General features: G+C 55.9%; 1 protein-coding gene across 4 annotated transcripts in view; it reads right to left on the bottom strand.

Annotated features, from left to right (window-relative positions):
- DSTYK (dual serine/threonine and tyrosine protein kinase) overlaps positions 1-15,181 on the bottom strand; it is a 72,535-nt gene that overhangs the window by 36,238 nt on the left and 21,116 nt on the right. For all 4 annotated transcript variants that reach the window (XM_032972447.2, XM_032972448.2, XM_032972445.2 and 1 more), the window contains exons 2-8: positions 13,823-13,987; positions 12,313-12,761; positions 7,673-8,378; positions 5,121-5,356; positions 3,681-3,764; positions 2,450-2,626; positions 1,657-1,786 (exon numbers count right to left, since the gene is read on the bottom strand). In XM_032972447.2, the coding sequence (XP_032828338.2) occupies positions 1,657-1,786; positions 2,450-2,626; positions 3,681-3,764; positions 5,121-5,356; positions 7,673-8,378; positions 12,313-12,761; positions 13,823-13,987 (1,947 nt within the window). The remainder of the gene's footprint in view (positions 1-1,656; positions 1,787-2,449; positions 2,627-3,680; positions 3,765-5,120; positions 5,357-7,672; positions 8,379-12,312; positions 12,762-13,822; positions 13,988-15,181) is intronic.

Genomic DNA, 15,181 nt, shown 5'->3' with positions numbered 1-15,181 from the left:
GGGGTATTTTTTATTTTTTTAAAGCCACTCTCCGACCCGCGCCGCCGACGGAGACTGAAGATGAGCGAGCATCCGTCGGGGATGGGACCCCCTTCGTTACGACGGCAGCGCGAAAAACAACACAGTCAAAACAAGAAGTGGCGCACGCACACCGACGACACAAACAACGACGACGATGACAAGGGCCCTCGGGGTAGACACCCGGCTCTTCTGCTCGCCCAAGCCACGGTGAAGACCGCGCTCCGATTCGCACATCGAGTGCTCGGCAAACGGTCCGGAGGGTGGGTGGGTGGGTGGGGGGGGCTGAAGAGGGGACGGGAGCAGAGAGGGGTACGCGAAACGGAGAGAGGACACTTAAGGGCAAACTGCGCTCGATGCGCAAACGCTCGGGAACGTCGTTCAACGATGGGGTTTGACGAGCGGCCGAATTGCGCGTCGGCCCCGATGGTCTGATTCGAGTGCGCGTACTGAGTGTGCGCGCACTGAGTGTGCGCGTACTGAGTGTGCACGCGTCCTCAGAAGACTGTGATCGGATATCCCACCCCCCCCCACGGGCTACGAGCGCCGGTGGAGGTTCGGGCTTGAGCTGCGTGGCGAACGGCAGGCGCCACCTGCTGGTGCGATTTCAGAACTGGATGTCTCAAAGACGTGAAACTAAACTATGTTATCTACCAAGTAAAGCCCACTGTTAACTACCTCACCCGGTATGCAGGAGGTCACGGGTTCGATCACAACCCTGACGCCTGCTGTATATGTGGAGTTTGCGCGTGTCTCTCTCCCCGTGGCCGCGTGGATTTTTCTCCGGGTCCTCCGGTTGTTCCCTCCACATTTAGAATCAACATCACTACGCGGTTTAGCGTATTTGGCTGCTTTAAATTTCCACGTGACGTTGATAAGCCACTTTGCGGAGCGATAATTTGTGGCCAGGTCGCTTCCGAAGAAGAGCTACGTAGCTCAGTGGGCCTTCCTTATGTGGTAAAAGGAAAAAGTTGAGTTGGTTTTAGGTTAGACTCATTCTCATTTATACTGAGGCGCCTGCAGGGAATGCTGCACCTATCGGTTTTTAGAACTCTTTTTTGTGTTTAGTTTGTTGTCCTTCCCCCACACCTCCAATTAGCACGGTTGGCTACGTACGGTGCGAAAGAAGTTCAACATACAAACGCACATCATGGGTAGAGGGGGGGGCGGTAAGTCTGGTGGCAGGGCCGGTCCCTTGGGGAACTCCTCAAAGCCAGCTCTGCGCACAAGTTCGCAGCCCGTGTCGGGAATTTCTAACGCTAAAGGTGTAAGAGAAGAGTGGCGTGGATGGCGGTATTGACAAAGAAACAACGGGTAGCCCACCGTTGCGCGAGATACATTTGCGAAGTACTCTTCGTACTCGAACGGCAAATGCTGCAGTGGGTTTACTCTCCAACGCACGGCCGGTGTGCTGAACCAGTAACGAATTGGCACGTTTTGTTGTTCACGTGACAAACCTTACTCATTGGCTGTGTCGGGTGGTGGCGGATGTAACGACATTTAAGCGATCTAACCCAAATAAAACCTCTATTGCGTGTATCCAGCGTCCCGTGGCGTGACGCCAAAAGCACGGCTGGAGGGGGGGGGGGGGAGAATAAAAGACACAAAAACACGGGGGATGATTGGGCGCCAGCGTACCGTGCAGGAGGATGTCTCTGAGCGAGCGGCTCTCGAGCGACAGTCTGGCCAGGCGTGGAGCGTGGTCCTTCCTCACCCTCAGCCACATATCCTCCGTGCGCTCCAGGCGGCCCGAATGTTTCGCCTCCAGCTGTGAGAGCGGCGAGCGGGGGTGGGGGTCACAACGGGAACTCGCACGCCGCCGCCGCCGCCGCCGCCGCCGCCGTCGTCGCCGTCGTCGCAGTCGTCGCCGTCGGATCCGGAGAATCCCCGGCGCCGTCAAAACTACGACCGTGTGCCGACTCGAAGATAATCGACGGTCGCTCGGTCGCTCCAGCGGTACGACGCGATCTTCTATTGTGGCCCGGGTGACGCGGTCCAGTGGTGGCGCATTTGCCGGCATGTCGCAGAAGGTTTCGCGGTTTGAATCAAGGCAGGTTGCCCTGGGTTATTACTACCGCGGTTATTAAAGCGTACGTATACGCGCAGTCCGCTTCACGGAAGACCGCATAAGTCATTCGGAAAGAGTAGGCCACCGTGCGTGCGCCGGCGTCACCCTTAAAATTTTGCCAAATTCGATTAAATTCCCCGATTGGAAAATACGGCACCGCAACGCCGCCAACCTGCTGCGAAACTACCACGCAGCCTGTGTCTGTGAAACATAGCGCCTTCGTGACTGCCTTGCGCTTGAAAGATCGGAGCGAGTACCAAAACGCGCTAAATCATGGCCGATCGCGATTCCGCAACGGCACCGGTCGACCCTAGACTTGACCGTTCCACTTCGGCGGCGGCGGCGGCGGCGGCGGCGTCTCACCTGGCGCAGCGAGGACGCGAAGGCCTCGTGCGAGTGGTTGAGCCGCACGCGGAACTGGCTGCAGATGTTCTTGGCGAGCTTGGAGGCGCTGAGGCTGTCCATGGTGTCCTGCGCCACCTTGCGCTTCCACTCGGCCGTGAGCGCCGGCGGCGTCGTCCACGTGAGGCTGTGGATCAGCTGTGGTTCCGCACAGACGCAGGCGCGTACGGGACGCGACGTTGGCGTTGGAACAGTTCGCAGGGCCGCAAAGCCAGTCCAACAAGGGAGCCTCTTGCCGGTTTGCTAGCGTTGTCCGTATTTTGTAAATTTTCTCCCGAATTTTATCGCGATTCTGATCACGCCTTTGCTGTCATACGACAAAGTGTACGTTTGGGTCAACGTAAACCTTTTTGTGTTCCGGTAAATTTGCCAAATTCAAAAAGATGTACCTGCAAATCAGTCATTTGCGATCACACGCCAGTGACCCTTGCGGGTAGACTCAGGTCAAGCGCCCGAGTCACCTTGTGCTGCACAGGGACAGCTGCCACTGGGGGTGCCCCTTTCCAATGTTCGAGATGAAGATGTGACGTGAGCCGCTTATTGCGCGTAAAAGCGCTCCCGAGACGTTCCGGTGTACAGAGTGCTGCTCTTTCAAAAACAAATCAGAATATTTATTTATACTAAAGGAGGAATCCGATGAGCCATGAAGCTCTTTTTTCACAATGGGGAAACAATCCAAAAACATGATAGGAGTGCAAAGTATAGGAAAGTTAAACAAATAAAACTAGATAACTTTTTTTTATCGCTATCCTTAAGATGACGCAACGCGCAACATACAAATTAGAACTGCAACGCTTTATTTGCTAGGGTCAGCGCCAGAATGAAGAATGTCCCCACCCCCCCACAAGGGTCACATTGGACGGTGGCACACAAAGCGCCACTGTCTGCCCCCCCCCTCCCCACTGCACACCGTCACGAGCTGCCGTCCGGCCTGGCGAGCCTGTGCCTCGTGACCCCTGACCCCCAGGGGTCATGAGCACAAGGGGGCGGCACCCAGCCTCGTGACCCCTGACTCCCGGGGGTCATGAGCACAAGGGGGATTCGCTCGTGGGGCCACTCCTCTGTTGGGGCTGCTCCACGCTGCCATCGCAATATTATTCAAATGAGGCGATGATGTTACGTACGGGCTCATAGAGTGGACAAAACTGCATGAACCAGACGTAAGAAACACAACAAACTAGACCTGGCCCACCTGCTTAATCTGCTCCCAGAGGATGTAGGCGACGGAGGAACCCGACTGGAAGGTGACCTCCACGTGGTAGGCCGCGTTCAAGATCTGCCGGGACACGCGTGGGGGGTGGGGGGGCACGGTGAGGCCGGAGCGAGCGAGCAACTCACCCCCCAACCCCCCGCCCCCCCCACACAAGCGATCGGGCCAAGTCCTTGTTATCAAATAAAAAAGGGCCGCGGAAGCGGATAACGCAGAGCTCGCTTCAAGTGACGCGCGGGCAGAGGGCAGCGCCTTCCCACTCGCACCGCGCAGGCAGCAGCGAGCGAGGGTTCGTCGCTTGACGGTCAGCCTCGTATTTTCATTCTCAGAGATGAAGTTCGGCCGAAACTAACGTAATGCGAGGGTTTTGTTTTGCAGTGGTGGTCAGGCCGAGACGATCGACTTGCTACGCTTCAGCGCCCAGTTGAATCACAACTCATTCTCCGTGAATCTATGGGTCTCTGAATTTATACAGGTCTCCCGCTCTTGAGTGCACGGATTTTCCGTGTACATCTACGGGCCTCTATGAATTTCATTGGTGACCTGGACAGAAACGGTCAATGAACGCTACGCTTGAGAACCCGGGATTGATCACAGGCAGCTGAAACCTGACCAGGAATGCATCAGTGCCAGCACAGCGAGAGCTGTGACCTCTGAGTGACCCTGCCACCTTGTGTGTGCTTTTATTTTTATTTTTTATATTTTACCTGGACAATCCCTTGAGATGGAACATCACATTTGCAGGAATGTCCAGTGGACGACCTTACCGATTTAAAAATAAAACGTTTGGACGTCTACAGTATGCACAGCGTACCTTTATACAGCGTCACGTGATTTTATGCGAGGTCAAGAACAGGAACAAGGCCAAGGCTGCGCGCGTGAGCATCATACGTGAACGTCATGCGTGGACGTCATACTTAGATGTCATGCGTGAACGTCATGCGTGAATGTCATACGTGAACATCAATAGTGAACGTGAATAGTGAACATCGTACGTGGACATCATACGTGGACCTCATATGTGCTCTCAGGGAGCCCTGCATGAGCCTCGCGATGTTAACTACCTCGCCTAGTATACATGAGGTCGTGAGATAGATACCGACCCTGACGCCTGCTGTCAATTTGGAGTTTGCACGCTCTCCCCGTGGTCGTGTGGATTTTTACCCGGGTCCTCCAGTCTTTCCCTCCACACTGAGAAACGTGTGTTCATAAAATTCCACATGACGGAATGGACAGACAGAAAAACAGGCAGATATACGGACAAATCGGCAGACAGACAGAAAGACAGGCAGACAGATTGACAAGCAGACAGACGGACCGATAGATGGACGGACGGACAGATGGACACACAGGCAGGCAGAGAAATGGATGGACATACGGATGGATGGACAGATAGATAGGCAGACGGTGCATACCCCCCACCTGCTTGAGGTGTGAGCTGGTGAGGCTGTTGCTGGTGACGTCCCCGCCCGACTTCTCGAGCGAGTCGAGGCAGCGCGCGAGCGTGCCCACGAAGCTCTCGCGCAGGTAGTCCACCGAGGCGATGAGCTTGCTGGCCACCGCCTCCTTCAGACGATTCAGCACCAGCTCCTGGATGTGCTTGGAGCAGCGCTGGACGCCTCGTCCGCTCCCCGGCTCCCCGTTGCTCACCGGAACGTCTGCGACGAGACACAACGGCGGCGGTGCCCGGTTGTTGTTGTTGTTTTTCTCTTCTCCAACGTGGCGGTGGGGAAAAAACAACAGCGAGTAACGTTTCCCCGACGCGTGTTTGCCCACGGCAGTACGTTACACTGGCCGTGCAGAGACGGCGCCGCTGTTTTTATATTTCTCAAGAGCTGGAAATTTGAAGCAAATTAAGTTCGAATTCAAACAACAACATTCTGGTGGATAACACGAGTCTGCATGGCCGTAAATACACGTTACCTATCTTCCAATCAGTCACCCACAGTCGGTTGCCTCCTTACCACTCGTCGATTGCTACTACCAAGGTTACCTCTGCTGCGAACTTCACCCGTTGATTTTATACCCACGTTGTTGAAAACTCGGTCTGCAAGACTGACCGCTTCGCCTCGTCCATACTGTGTACAACCAACACACTGCAGAGACGCCCCCCCCCTCCCCCCCGTACAGCCTTGCCCACCGCCTTTGTCTCCCCGGTGATGATATTTTTACACACCAGACCAGGTACTCATTTGAGGCCGAGTCGACCTAGGGGAGGCCCACGACCATTTCAGATTAATGTCACTGGTATTAGCCGTGAGCGGGAATCGAACTCGGGCCACCGGATTTGTTGCGCGATGTGATAACCACTGCACTACCGCTCCACATAACAACACACTCACTCATTCACCCAACCACCCACCACTCATCCATCCACCACCCATCACCCACCCACCCACCCACCACTCACCGACCCACCACTCACCCACCCACCCACCACTCACCGACCCACCACTCACCCACCCACCCACCACCCACCCACCCACCACTCACCGACCCACCACTCACCCACCCACCCACCACTCACCCACCCACCACACTGCAGGCCACAACCGCTATGCTTTCTGCCTCCACTTCTCTCACAAGAAGTTTGTAATATTTGTGCCCAGTTCAGGATACATCAACTTGCTACACATCACTTTATTCTGCAGATTGTAAGACGCACCACTGCCTCTGTATTTCAAACCAAAAATGTGGGGTGCGTACTATAATTTGGTCGATGTGCATGTGTGTGTGTATGTAAGGGAATGTATAAATGTATGTTTAACGGCAAGAGACAAAGGGTGGGGGGTGTGGGGGGAGTAGTCAGGATTCATAATGGCCGTGTAAGAGCCGCCACAGCTGAGATCTGGGGTTGGTATGTCCGAGGGCGTCGGTTTTGACCACGTGCGATTTATCGGGGGTCGTACAGCTACGGGGGTCAACACGTGAAAAATGTACGTCGTTGAAAAAGTTGGCTTGTGAAGGTGGCCGTGTGGTTTGGGGGGGAAAGGGGGCTGGTTGTACGTACGTGCGTTGAACTTCCTTCGCACAGTGCGTAGCCAACCGTGCTAATCGGAGGTGCGTAACCAGATCCGTGCAACTGCGTCGACACTGGGCACAAGTTTTGGGTACGTCTTACTTTTCCGCAGCTTCTTGTCATCCGGAAAAAGTGCCAATCGTCGAGAGGTGTAAACACGTTTCTTTGAAGTGAGCAGGGCTACGAGGAGAAAGTGGGAAAATAAACGATGGGAGGGAATTCCAATGCGGAGCGGTGCGTGAAAAGATACACCCAGAGAAGATTTGTGACCTGTTGGACATTAACCGCCCCCACCCCCCGACACACCTCCGGTCTTCGCATCTGATTGGCTCGCAAGTGTCGACATCACATTCATCCCCACCTCTGTTTAAGACCGAAACAGGAGGTGGATTTCGCCAAAAAATCTGCGGCTGTCCACCTGATGATGCTGGTTGTTGTAATTGATCGCGAAACGTCACAGCACACGAATGGTAAATGTTGTAGTGGGTTTGCTCGCTGACACACCGGTGTGCTGAACTAGTGACGAATTGTAAATGTCGTGGGTTTACCCTCCAACACACCGGTGTGCTGTACTAGTGACTAATTGGCACGTTTTGTTTACGTGACAAACTTTATTAATTGGCTGTGTCGGGTGGTGGCGGGTTTAACGACACATTTACGCGCTCTAACTCAAAAGCCTCTCTCTTATGGATGATATCGGTCGCGAAAGTGCCCTCCTCCTCCTTCTGCTACTGCTAGGTGTAAAACTCCTCTACACGCTCGTGATTGTGCCCTTTGGGGGCCTGTGTTTGACAACCGCGATAAAAAAAATAAACCCGGCAAAAAATTTGTCGCATCAAACCCGCGGTAACGACCCTGAACCGCAAATCTTAAAATCCTATCCGTCAACCGTGACCCTAACCCACAGCCACAACCGCACCACCCACCCCCCCCCGCCCACTCCCCGCCGACGAACCGGCAAACTCCGTGGTGGCCGCCTCCTCCAGCAGCTGCTTGCGCATGCTGTCGAGCGTGTCCACGATCATCTGGCGGATCTCCTCCTGCTTCTCGTTGGCGATCTCGAGCAGCGAGGCGTACAGCTCCTCCTCCTTGGCGCGCGTGTACTGCAGGCGGCGCGGCGTGATCTGCAGGTCGCGCGCCATGTCGAACGCGTGGCTGATGAAGAGGTCGAGGCCGCGGGCGTGCACCCCGCCCAGCACGCCCGTCGCCTCCACGAGCCGCGCGTGCAGCGCCAGCCGCGAGAAGTGCGGCAGCCGGTCGGCGCAGTCCGTCAGCGCGCTGTGAGCGCGGCCCGCCGACGTGCCCGCCGTCGTGCCGCCCAGGTAGTCCAGCCCGACGAGCTGCCGGTGCAGCACCGTGCCGCCGCAGCTGTTGCCGGCGCTCGGGAGGTCCCTTTCCAGTTTGGCGTAGGTGGTGGTGAGGCGGGCGTAGGGGGGCGCGGCGGGCGCGGGGGGCGCGGGGGGCGCGGGGGGCAGCCGCAGGAAGAAGACCGGCTCGGAGAAGTTCTGCTTGAGGCGCGCCAGCTCGAGCGCGTCGGCTTCGGACAGCCGCTCGGAGGCGACGGCGTAGAGGAGGACGGGGAGGAGGTGGCTGCGCAGCTCCTCCAGCGCAGAGGTGAGCGGCTGCAGCTGCCGCGACGGCGCCAGCACCACGCTCACCTCCTGGTGGCGCGGGCGGGCACACGGGGTCACGCGGGTTGTACGGTCAGCACGGCCGGCTCCGATTATCACGTGTGGCTACGTACGGCGCGAAACACGCACGCGCGTACGTACGTACGTAAATATATATGGGGCAAATAGACACACGGACAGAGACAAAGATAAAGATCCCCCATATAGCCTTAACAGACTGTAGGGGACAAGTGCTGTTAGCGAGCACCTATAAAGGCCGGAAACGGTACACAAGGGGGTGGGTGGCAAGCACCACGCCCGACCGCCTTTGTCTCCCTAGTGGCAATGTTTACACACTGCACCAGGTACTCATTTGAGGCTGAGTCGACCTAGAGGAGGCCCGGGACCGGTTCAGATAATCGTCACTGGTGTTGGCTGTGAGCGGGAATCGAACCCGTGTCGCCAGGTTCATAGCGCAGCGCACTAAATACACTATCGCTCCACACACGGACAAAGACACACACACACGCACTCGCAGACACGCAGACACATGGTCACACAAGGGCATTCGGGCAGACAGGTACACAGGCGGGCGCGCACACAGGCAGACCGGCACACAGACGCATGGTCACACAGACACATGGGCAGATCGGCAGACATAAGCACAGACACACAGAGGCATAGACACAGGGGCACGCAGACACATGGAGCACCTATTAAGGGTGGCACGGTACGAATTGTGGGTGGTGTGTATCCATCGGTGTTTAACAGTCCGTGCCGGGTACTCAATTAAAGGCCGAGAACAACAAGAAGATCAGATCCCACTCTCCACCGACGTTAGCCTTGAGCGGGAAAGCAAACGCAAGTCGGTGGGTTCGTAGCGCAACGTGCCAACCACTGCACTGCCGCATACCACGCGGATGTACCGGCAAACAGGTAGACCAACAGGCAGGCAGACAAGACAGGATAGAGTGGCAGGTAGGTAGACATACAGGTAGTCAGAATGTCAAACAGGTAGACCCGATGGTCAGGCAGGCAAGTAAACAGGTAGACAGATGGGCAAAGTAAAACAGACAGGCGGACAGCCAAACAGGTAGACAAGACAACCAATGAAGCAGGTAAAACAGGTGTGCTGGGTAGTAAATCCACTGCGCTAACCACTGTCCTACGCCCTCCACTCGCAAACGCACACACGCACGCACACACACACACCAACACGCACCTTCGATTAACACGGTTGGCTACGTACGGTGCAAAATAACTTTAACATACGTACATACAACAGGCCATGCTTTGCTATTAGGAACCAACTACAGTAAAACCTTGGATTGCGAGTAACTTGGTCTGCGAGTGTTTTGCAAGACGAGCAAAAATTTTAAATAAATATTCATTTGATAAACGAGCGAGGGTCTTGCAATACGAGTGGTACGAATAGACGCTTTGTACTGCCGAGCGTCACGTGATCACAACTGATATACGAGTGCTTTGATATACGAGTGCTTTGGATAACAAACACGTTTCCGGAACGAATTATGCTCGCAATCCAAGGTTTTACTGTAGTTTTATTTAGCCAGGCAAGGCCCACTGAGCTGTGTAGCTCTTTTTCACGAGCGACCCGGCGACAAATGATAGCGCGACTAAGTGGCTTATCATCACGTGGAAATGTAGAAATGTATAGCCGCCAAACGCACGTTGCCGATTCTAAACGTGGGGTGAAAAAACCCGCGGACCCGGAGAAAAATCCACGCGACCACGGGGAGAGACACACGCAAACTCCAAGTGTGTACAGGCGTCGGGATTGAACCCACGACCTCCTGTATACCAGGGCGAGGTAGTTAACATCTCGCCGCCGTGGGGCCCAGTACTTAAACACTTTCCAGTTCCCATGGTAACCGCACATGTTGTTAAAAAACAAAGCAGATGATTGGAGCTCACGCGCAGCATTCCTTGCGCCCGCGGGCAACTCAGTATGAACTTTCCCTGGCAACACGGGGAGCGTTGCGTTACTCGCCTACACGAAAACAAAAACGCGCCGCCTTGCACGTTGTGTTACTCCCCTACACGAAAACAACAACACACTATCTCGCACGTTGCGTTACTCACGCACACAACAACAAGTCGCCTCGCACGTTGCATTACTCACGCGTGCACCACAACAACGTGTCGCCTCGCACGTTGTTACTCACGCACACCACAACAACAACAACGTGTCGCCTCGCACGTTGTGTTACTCGCATGCACCACCACAACAACAACAACGTGTCGCCTCGCACGTTGCGTTACTCACGCACACCACAACAACAACAACAACGTGTTGCCTCGCACGTTGTGTTACTCACGCACACCACAACAACAACAACAACGTGTCGCCTCGCACGTTGTGTTACTCGCATGCACCACCACAACAACAACAACGTGTCGGCTCGCACGTTGTGTTACTCACGCACACCACCACAACAACAACGACAACGCGCCGCCTCGCACGTCGCGTTACTCGCGCGCACGGCGATGACGTCATCGCCGCGGCTGTGCCAGCAGGACGCCCGCGGCCCACGACAATGCCGACGCGGCAATGCGCGAGGGGCGTGAAGGCGACGGCACATTGGGTTTAGGAACCACGGCTCATAACACTGAGACAGTCCCGCGGGTTCTCTGCGCGCTCGTGAGCGCGATGAAAACTGACGGGCGTGCGTCGGGTGGGTGGGTTGGGGGGGCGGGAAGGCGTGTAGGCAAGCGGCCCCGGCAATTCCGTCGAGAGACGGCGGCGAGGAGGACACGCCGGGGACGAGAGAACGCGCGCAGGCCAGAGACGAGGGTCGAGAGCCTCGGCAACGGAACGCGAGCCGAAAAAGAGAGAGGGGGGGGGGGGCACTCCCGAGCGGGAGGTGCGCCGCCGGACGCGGAGGGACGAAATCCGCTGGCGTGCACGCGGTCGCCGCCGGGTTTCTACATCGTACGGCCGTGAGGGATCGCGACGGGCTTCCGGAGGCCTCGGTGTACGTACGCCGGGCTTCTTTCGCACCGCACGTAACCAACCGTGCTGGTCGGATGGGGGGGGTGGTGGGGAAAGACGACCGATTGATGTGGGCCCCTTTGCGTGACCGTCATTTCCCACGCACGTTCGAATATCCGACCATTTCACTCGTCCGCCTGTGCTTTAGTCCCCAGCTGGTCGGATATGCGAAGTTGTACTTTATATATAGTTATTTTCTTATATTGTATATGGGATGTTTATTGGGCGTTTTCTTTTTTTTTTCTACTTGCCGATCGTGTCGACTCAGTGTTAATTAAGTGTCCCTGCCCGTGCGACATTCCGCACGCGAGCGGGCGCTGGGCTCCGTGGTGCCGGCGGTCGTGGCGCGCCGTCGCGACGTTCCGGCACCGCGTTGTTAAAACTTCCGCGCCGTTAATTATAGCGCCCTGGTGGGTGCTTACGATTCATCATACCAAAAACAAACTAAAAGATTTTACTTTTTCTTTCACCAGGTCAGGCCCAATGAGCTCCGTAGCTGTTTTTTCAGTAGTGACCTGGCTATCACTAACGAGAGGTAAACGAAGTGGCTTGTCATCATCACGTGGAAATTTCTAGCTGCCAAATACTCTAAACGCGTGATGCTGATTATAAATACGGAGGGAAAACACCGGGGGGACCCGGAGAAAAATCCACGCGAGCACAGGGAGAGAGACACCACAAACTCCAAATATACAGCAGCAGCAGGCGTCAGGGTCAGGATCGAACCCACGACCTCCTGTGTACCAGGCGAGGTAGTTAACATCTCCTAGCCACCGTGATGAGAGATAGAGACACGCAAACTCCAAATATACAGCAGCAGTGGTCAGGGTCAGGATCGAACCCACGACCTCCTGTGTACCAGGCGAGGTAGTTAACATCTCCTAGCCACCGTGGCGTCACACGGACGGCTCCTCGAGATCAACTGATCGTCAACCCCTCTGTGCGACCGCCAGCAGCGCCCCGCGCGGTCACCTTGAGGAGCGGGTGCGGCAGGCTGAGCTCCAGCTGAGCTTGCCGGAACGCCGGGTCTTGGCACTCGGGTTGGAGCATGCGCAGATACGCGGCGTTAGCAGCAACAGCAGCGGGCGTCCTCTCCCAGTCGTCGTCTTCGTGCTGCTGCTGCTGCAGCTGCTGTTGCAGCTGCTGCTGCAGCTGCTGCTGTAGCTGCTGCTGCTGCAGATGCTGCTGCTGCTGCTGAGGCTGCTGCGGTTGCTGCTGCAGAGGCTGCTGCTGCGGCGGCGGCGTGGCCTGCTGCGGATGCAGCAGCTCAAACTGCCCCGGCAGGACGAGGCTGGCGCGGCGCTCCGTGCCGTGCCGCAGCCGGGTTGCCCGGCACGCCGCTCCCGCGCTGCCGCCGCCGCTGCCGCCGCCGCCATTGCCGTTCCCGACGCCGTCGGCCGTTCCGCCGCTCGCATTGTCCGCTACAGCGGGGAGGCCGGGAGGAGAGAGAGCGGAGTGCGGTTGAGAGGGAGCCGTTGCGAACGGAATCCACTTTCGCACGATGCAGTCTCTCCCGAGGCGTTCGAAGTATGCCGGTCTTGGGCAAATGGGCTCGTGCGTATACACGTACGTTTACTTACAGTCGCACGCGGCCGACTGCTTGAAGAGGCGCTGAAACGCGTCGTCCGCACGATGAGAAAGCTCATCCAAATATTCACGCACGGGCGTGCATTCAAACATTTTCAAAAACCGATGTAACTCATCGCACCCCTGGGGCTAGAGTAGGCCAAATACCCCCCCCCCCCACCACCCCCCAGAAGGGTCCCCTAGAGCCCCTCCTCGTGGAGGAATTTCTGGCAGGCGGCGGTGTGAGGCAGAAATTACAAAAATCGCAAAAATGCCAAACAAAGGGTGTTGAATGATCATCAGAAAGCCGCGGTGCCAAGGAGATGTTAACTCCCTCGCCTGGTTTACAGGAGGTCGTGGGTTCGATCCCGACCCTGACGCCTGCTGCTGTATATTTGGAGTCTGCGTGTCTCTCTCTCTCATCATCATCACGGTGGCTAGGAGATGTTGACTACCTCGCCTGGTGTACAGGAGGTCGTGGGTTCGATCCCGACCCTGACGCCTGCTGCTGCTGTATATTTGGAGTCTGCATGTTCCCTCTCCCCATGGCCGCGTGGATCTTTCTCCGGGTCCTCCTGCTTTTCCCTCCACATTTATAATCAACATCACGTGTTTAGAGTATTTGGCTGCGAATAAATTTGCACGTGATGATGACAAGCCACTTAATTGGGCTAGCATTCGTGGCCAGATCGCTTTTGAAAAGACCTACATAGCTCAGTGGGGCCTTACTTGGCAACAACTGCAAATAGCTTCCAGTTTATAAATACTTTCAAACGGCTCACAATTAATCTCTCGGCTTGCCAATACGTGGCAGCACAGCACAAGCGGATTCATTCCCTTTTACAGGGAGATTGAGTTTACGGTCAGGTCAACCCCTTTAGTCGTCTGACCGCAAGTGACGAGAGCGGGGCCGTACCATCCGAGGGAAGGTCGGGCAGCACGCGCTCCCCGAGGATGCACTCGAGCGCGCGCAGCTTGGCGCCGTCGCTGGTGCCGGCGATGAGGAGGCACGGCGCGCAGTCGGCCACCGAGTGGAGGTAGGCGAGCTCGTGCGCCGGGAAAGAGATGCAGCTTCGCTGGTCTGCGGGGGGGAGGGGGAGGGAGTCACGCGGACACGAGATGGATTAACGTCGTCGGCGGCGTAGTCGTCGTCGTCGCCGTCGTCTCGAGCTCGAGACGGCGCACTGGTCGACGCGGACAACACGCGCATCCCGCCAGCACGAGCGGCGGCGGAGAGAGGTCGCCGGATCAACGTCGTCGTCATCGTCGTCGTCATGATAGCCGTCGTCGTCATATCCAAGCTCTAGGTGATGCATTGGCCTGCGGTGACAAAAGACGCACAGCACCACCAGGACTACCGGTGAAGAGAATGTATTAATGTCGTCGTCGTCATCATCATCATCATCTCCAAGCTGTAGATGATGCACTGGCCAACGGTGACAACACACACAGACACAGACGACCACGACGAGGCAGGATTATCACCACTGACATCATCATTGTCATTATCGCCAAACTCCAGGTGATGCACTGGACTGCAGTGACCACACACAGCCACAGCAGTGGATGAACGACATCATCATCACGATGGCTGACCATTTCTGTGTTGACGTTCATGCTTCCAATGAGGTTCTTTGTAAGTCTATGGGTCCAATGTTTGTGCATGAATTCTATGTAAGTCCATGCGTCTTATGTTAGTGTATGGCTCCTGCATAAGTCTTTGGGTTCTATGTTAAGGTATGGGTCCTATGTAAGTCTATGGGTCTGATGTAAGTCTATGAGCCCTATATGAATGTATGGATCCGATGTGTGCGTGTCCTACGTTAGCAAATATAAAAAAAAAGTTACTGTCTGCTGTAACATCGTCAGTGCTGTTAGTTGACAACGATGCATGCCCCCCTCCCCCCCCAACCTTCTTTTGCCTTAAGATACGGGGAAAAACAAGTGCGTCATAATCCGGAGAATACAACATTCGAATCATTTTATCAAAAAACCCTCTTAAACTGTAACCAGGCTCCCGAGAAAAACGCGACTCTGCGGAATGGCACAACTTCATCGTCGGATTTTTTTTTTTCTCGGCGGCCATGCAAACCGGCGGGAGTACACAAGGTGGCTTTGTGAGCACCGCCAATTTGTCGACGGCGGGGTCGAGGCAACGGGGGATGATGCGCGACCAAAAAAAAGACAAAGAGCAGAACGACAGAGGCTCGCTCCGTCCGATAGCCCCAAACCACGGGGCGGGGAAAACCTTCCAGTTTCGATAACCAAGGCGAGA

The sequence above is a fragment of the Petromyzon marinus genome, chromosome 48 (assembly GCF_048934315.1).
Source record: "Petromyzon marinus isolate PM22_M1 ecotype Great Lakes invasive population chromosome 48, UKy_Petmar_22M1.pri1.0, whole genome shotgun sequence".
Taxonomy (NCBI): domain Eukaryota; kingdom Metazoa; phylum Chordata; class Hyperoartia; order Petromyzontiformes; family Petromyzontidae; genus Petromyzon; species Petromyzon marinus.
The sequence above is the reverse complement of the archived record's forward strand: the minus strand, read 5'-3'. Positions and strand labels throughout refer to the sequence as shown.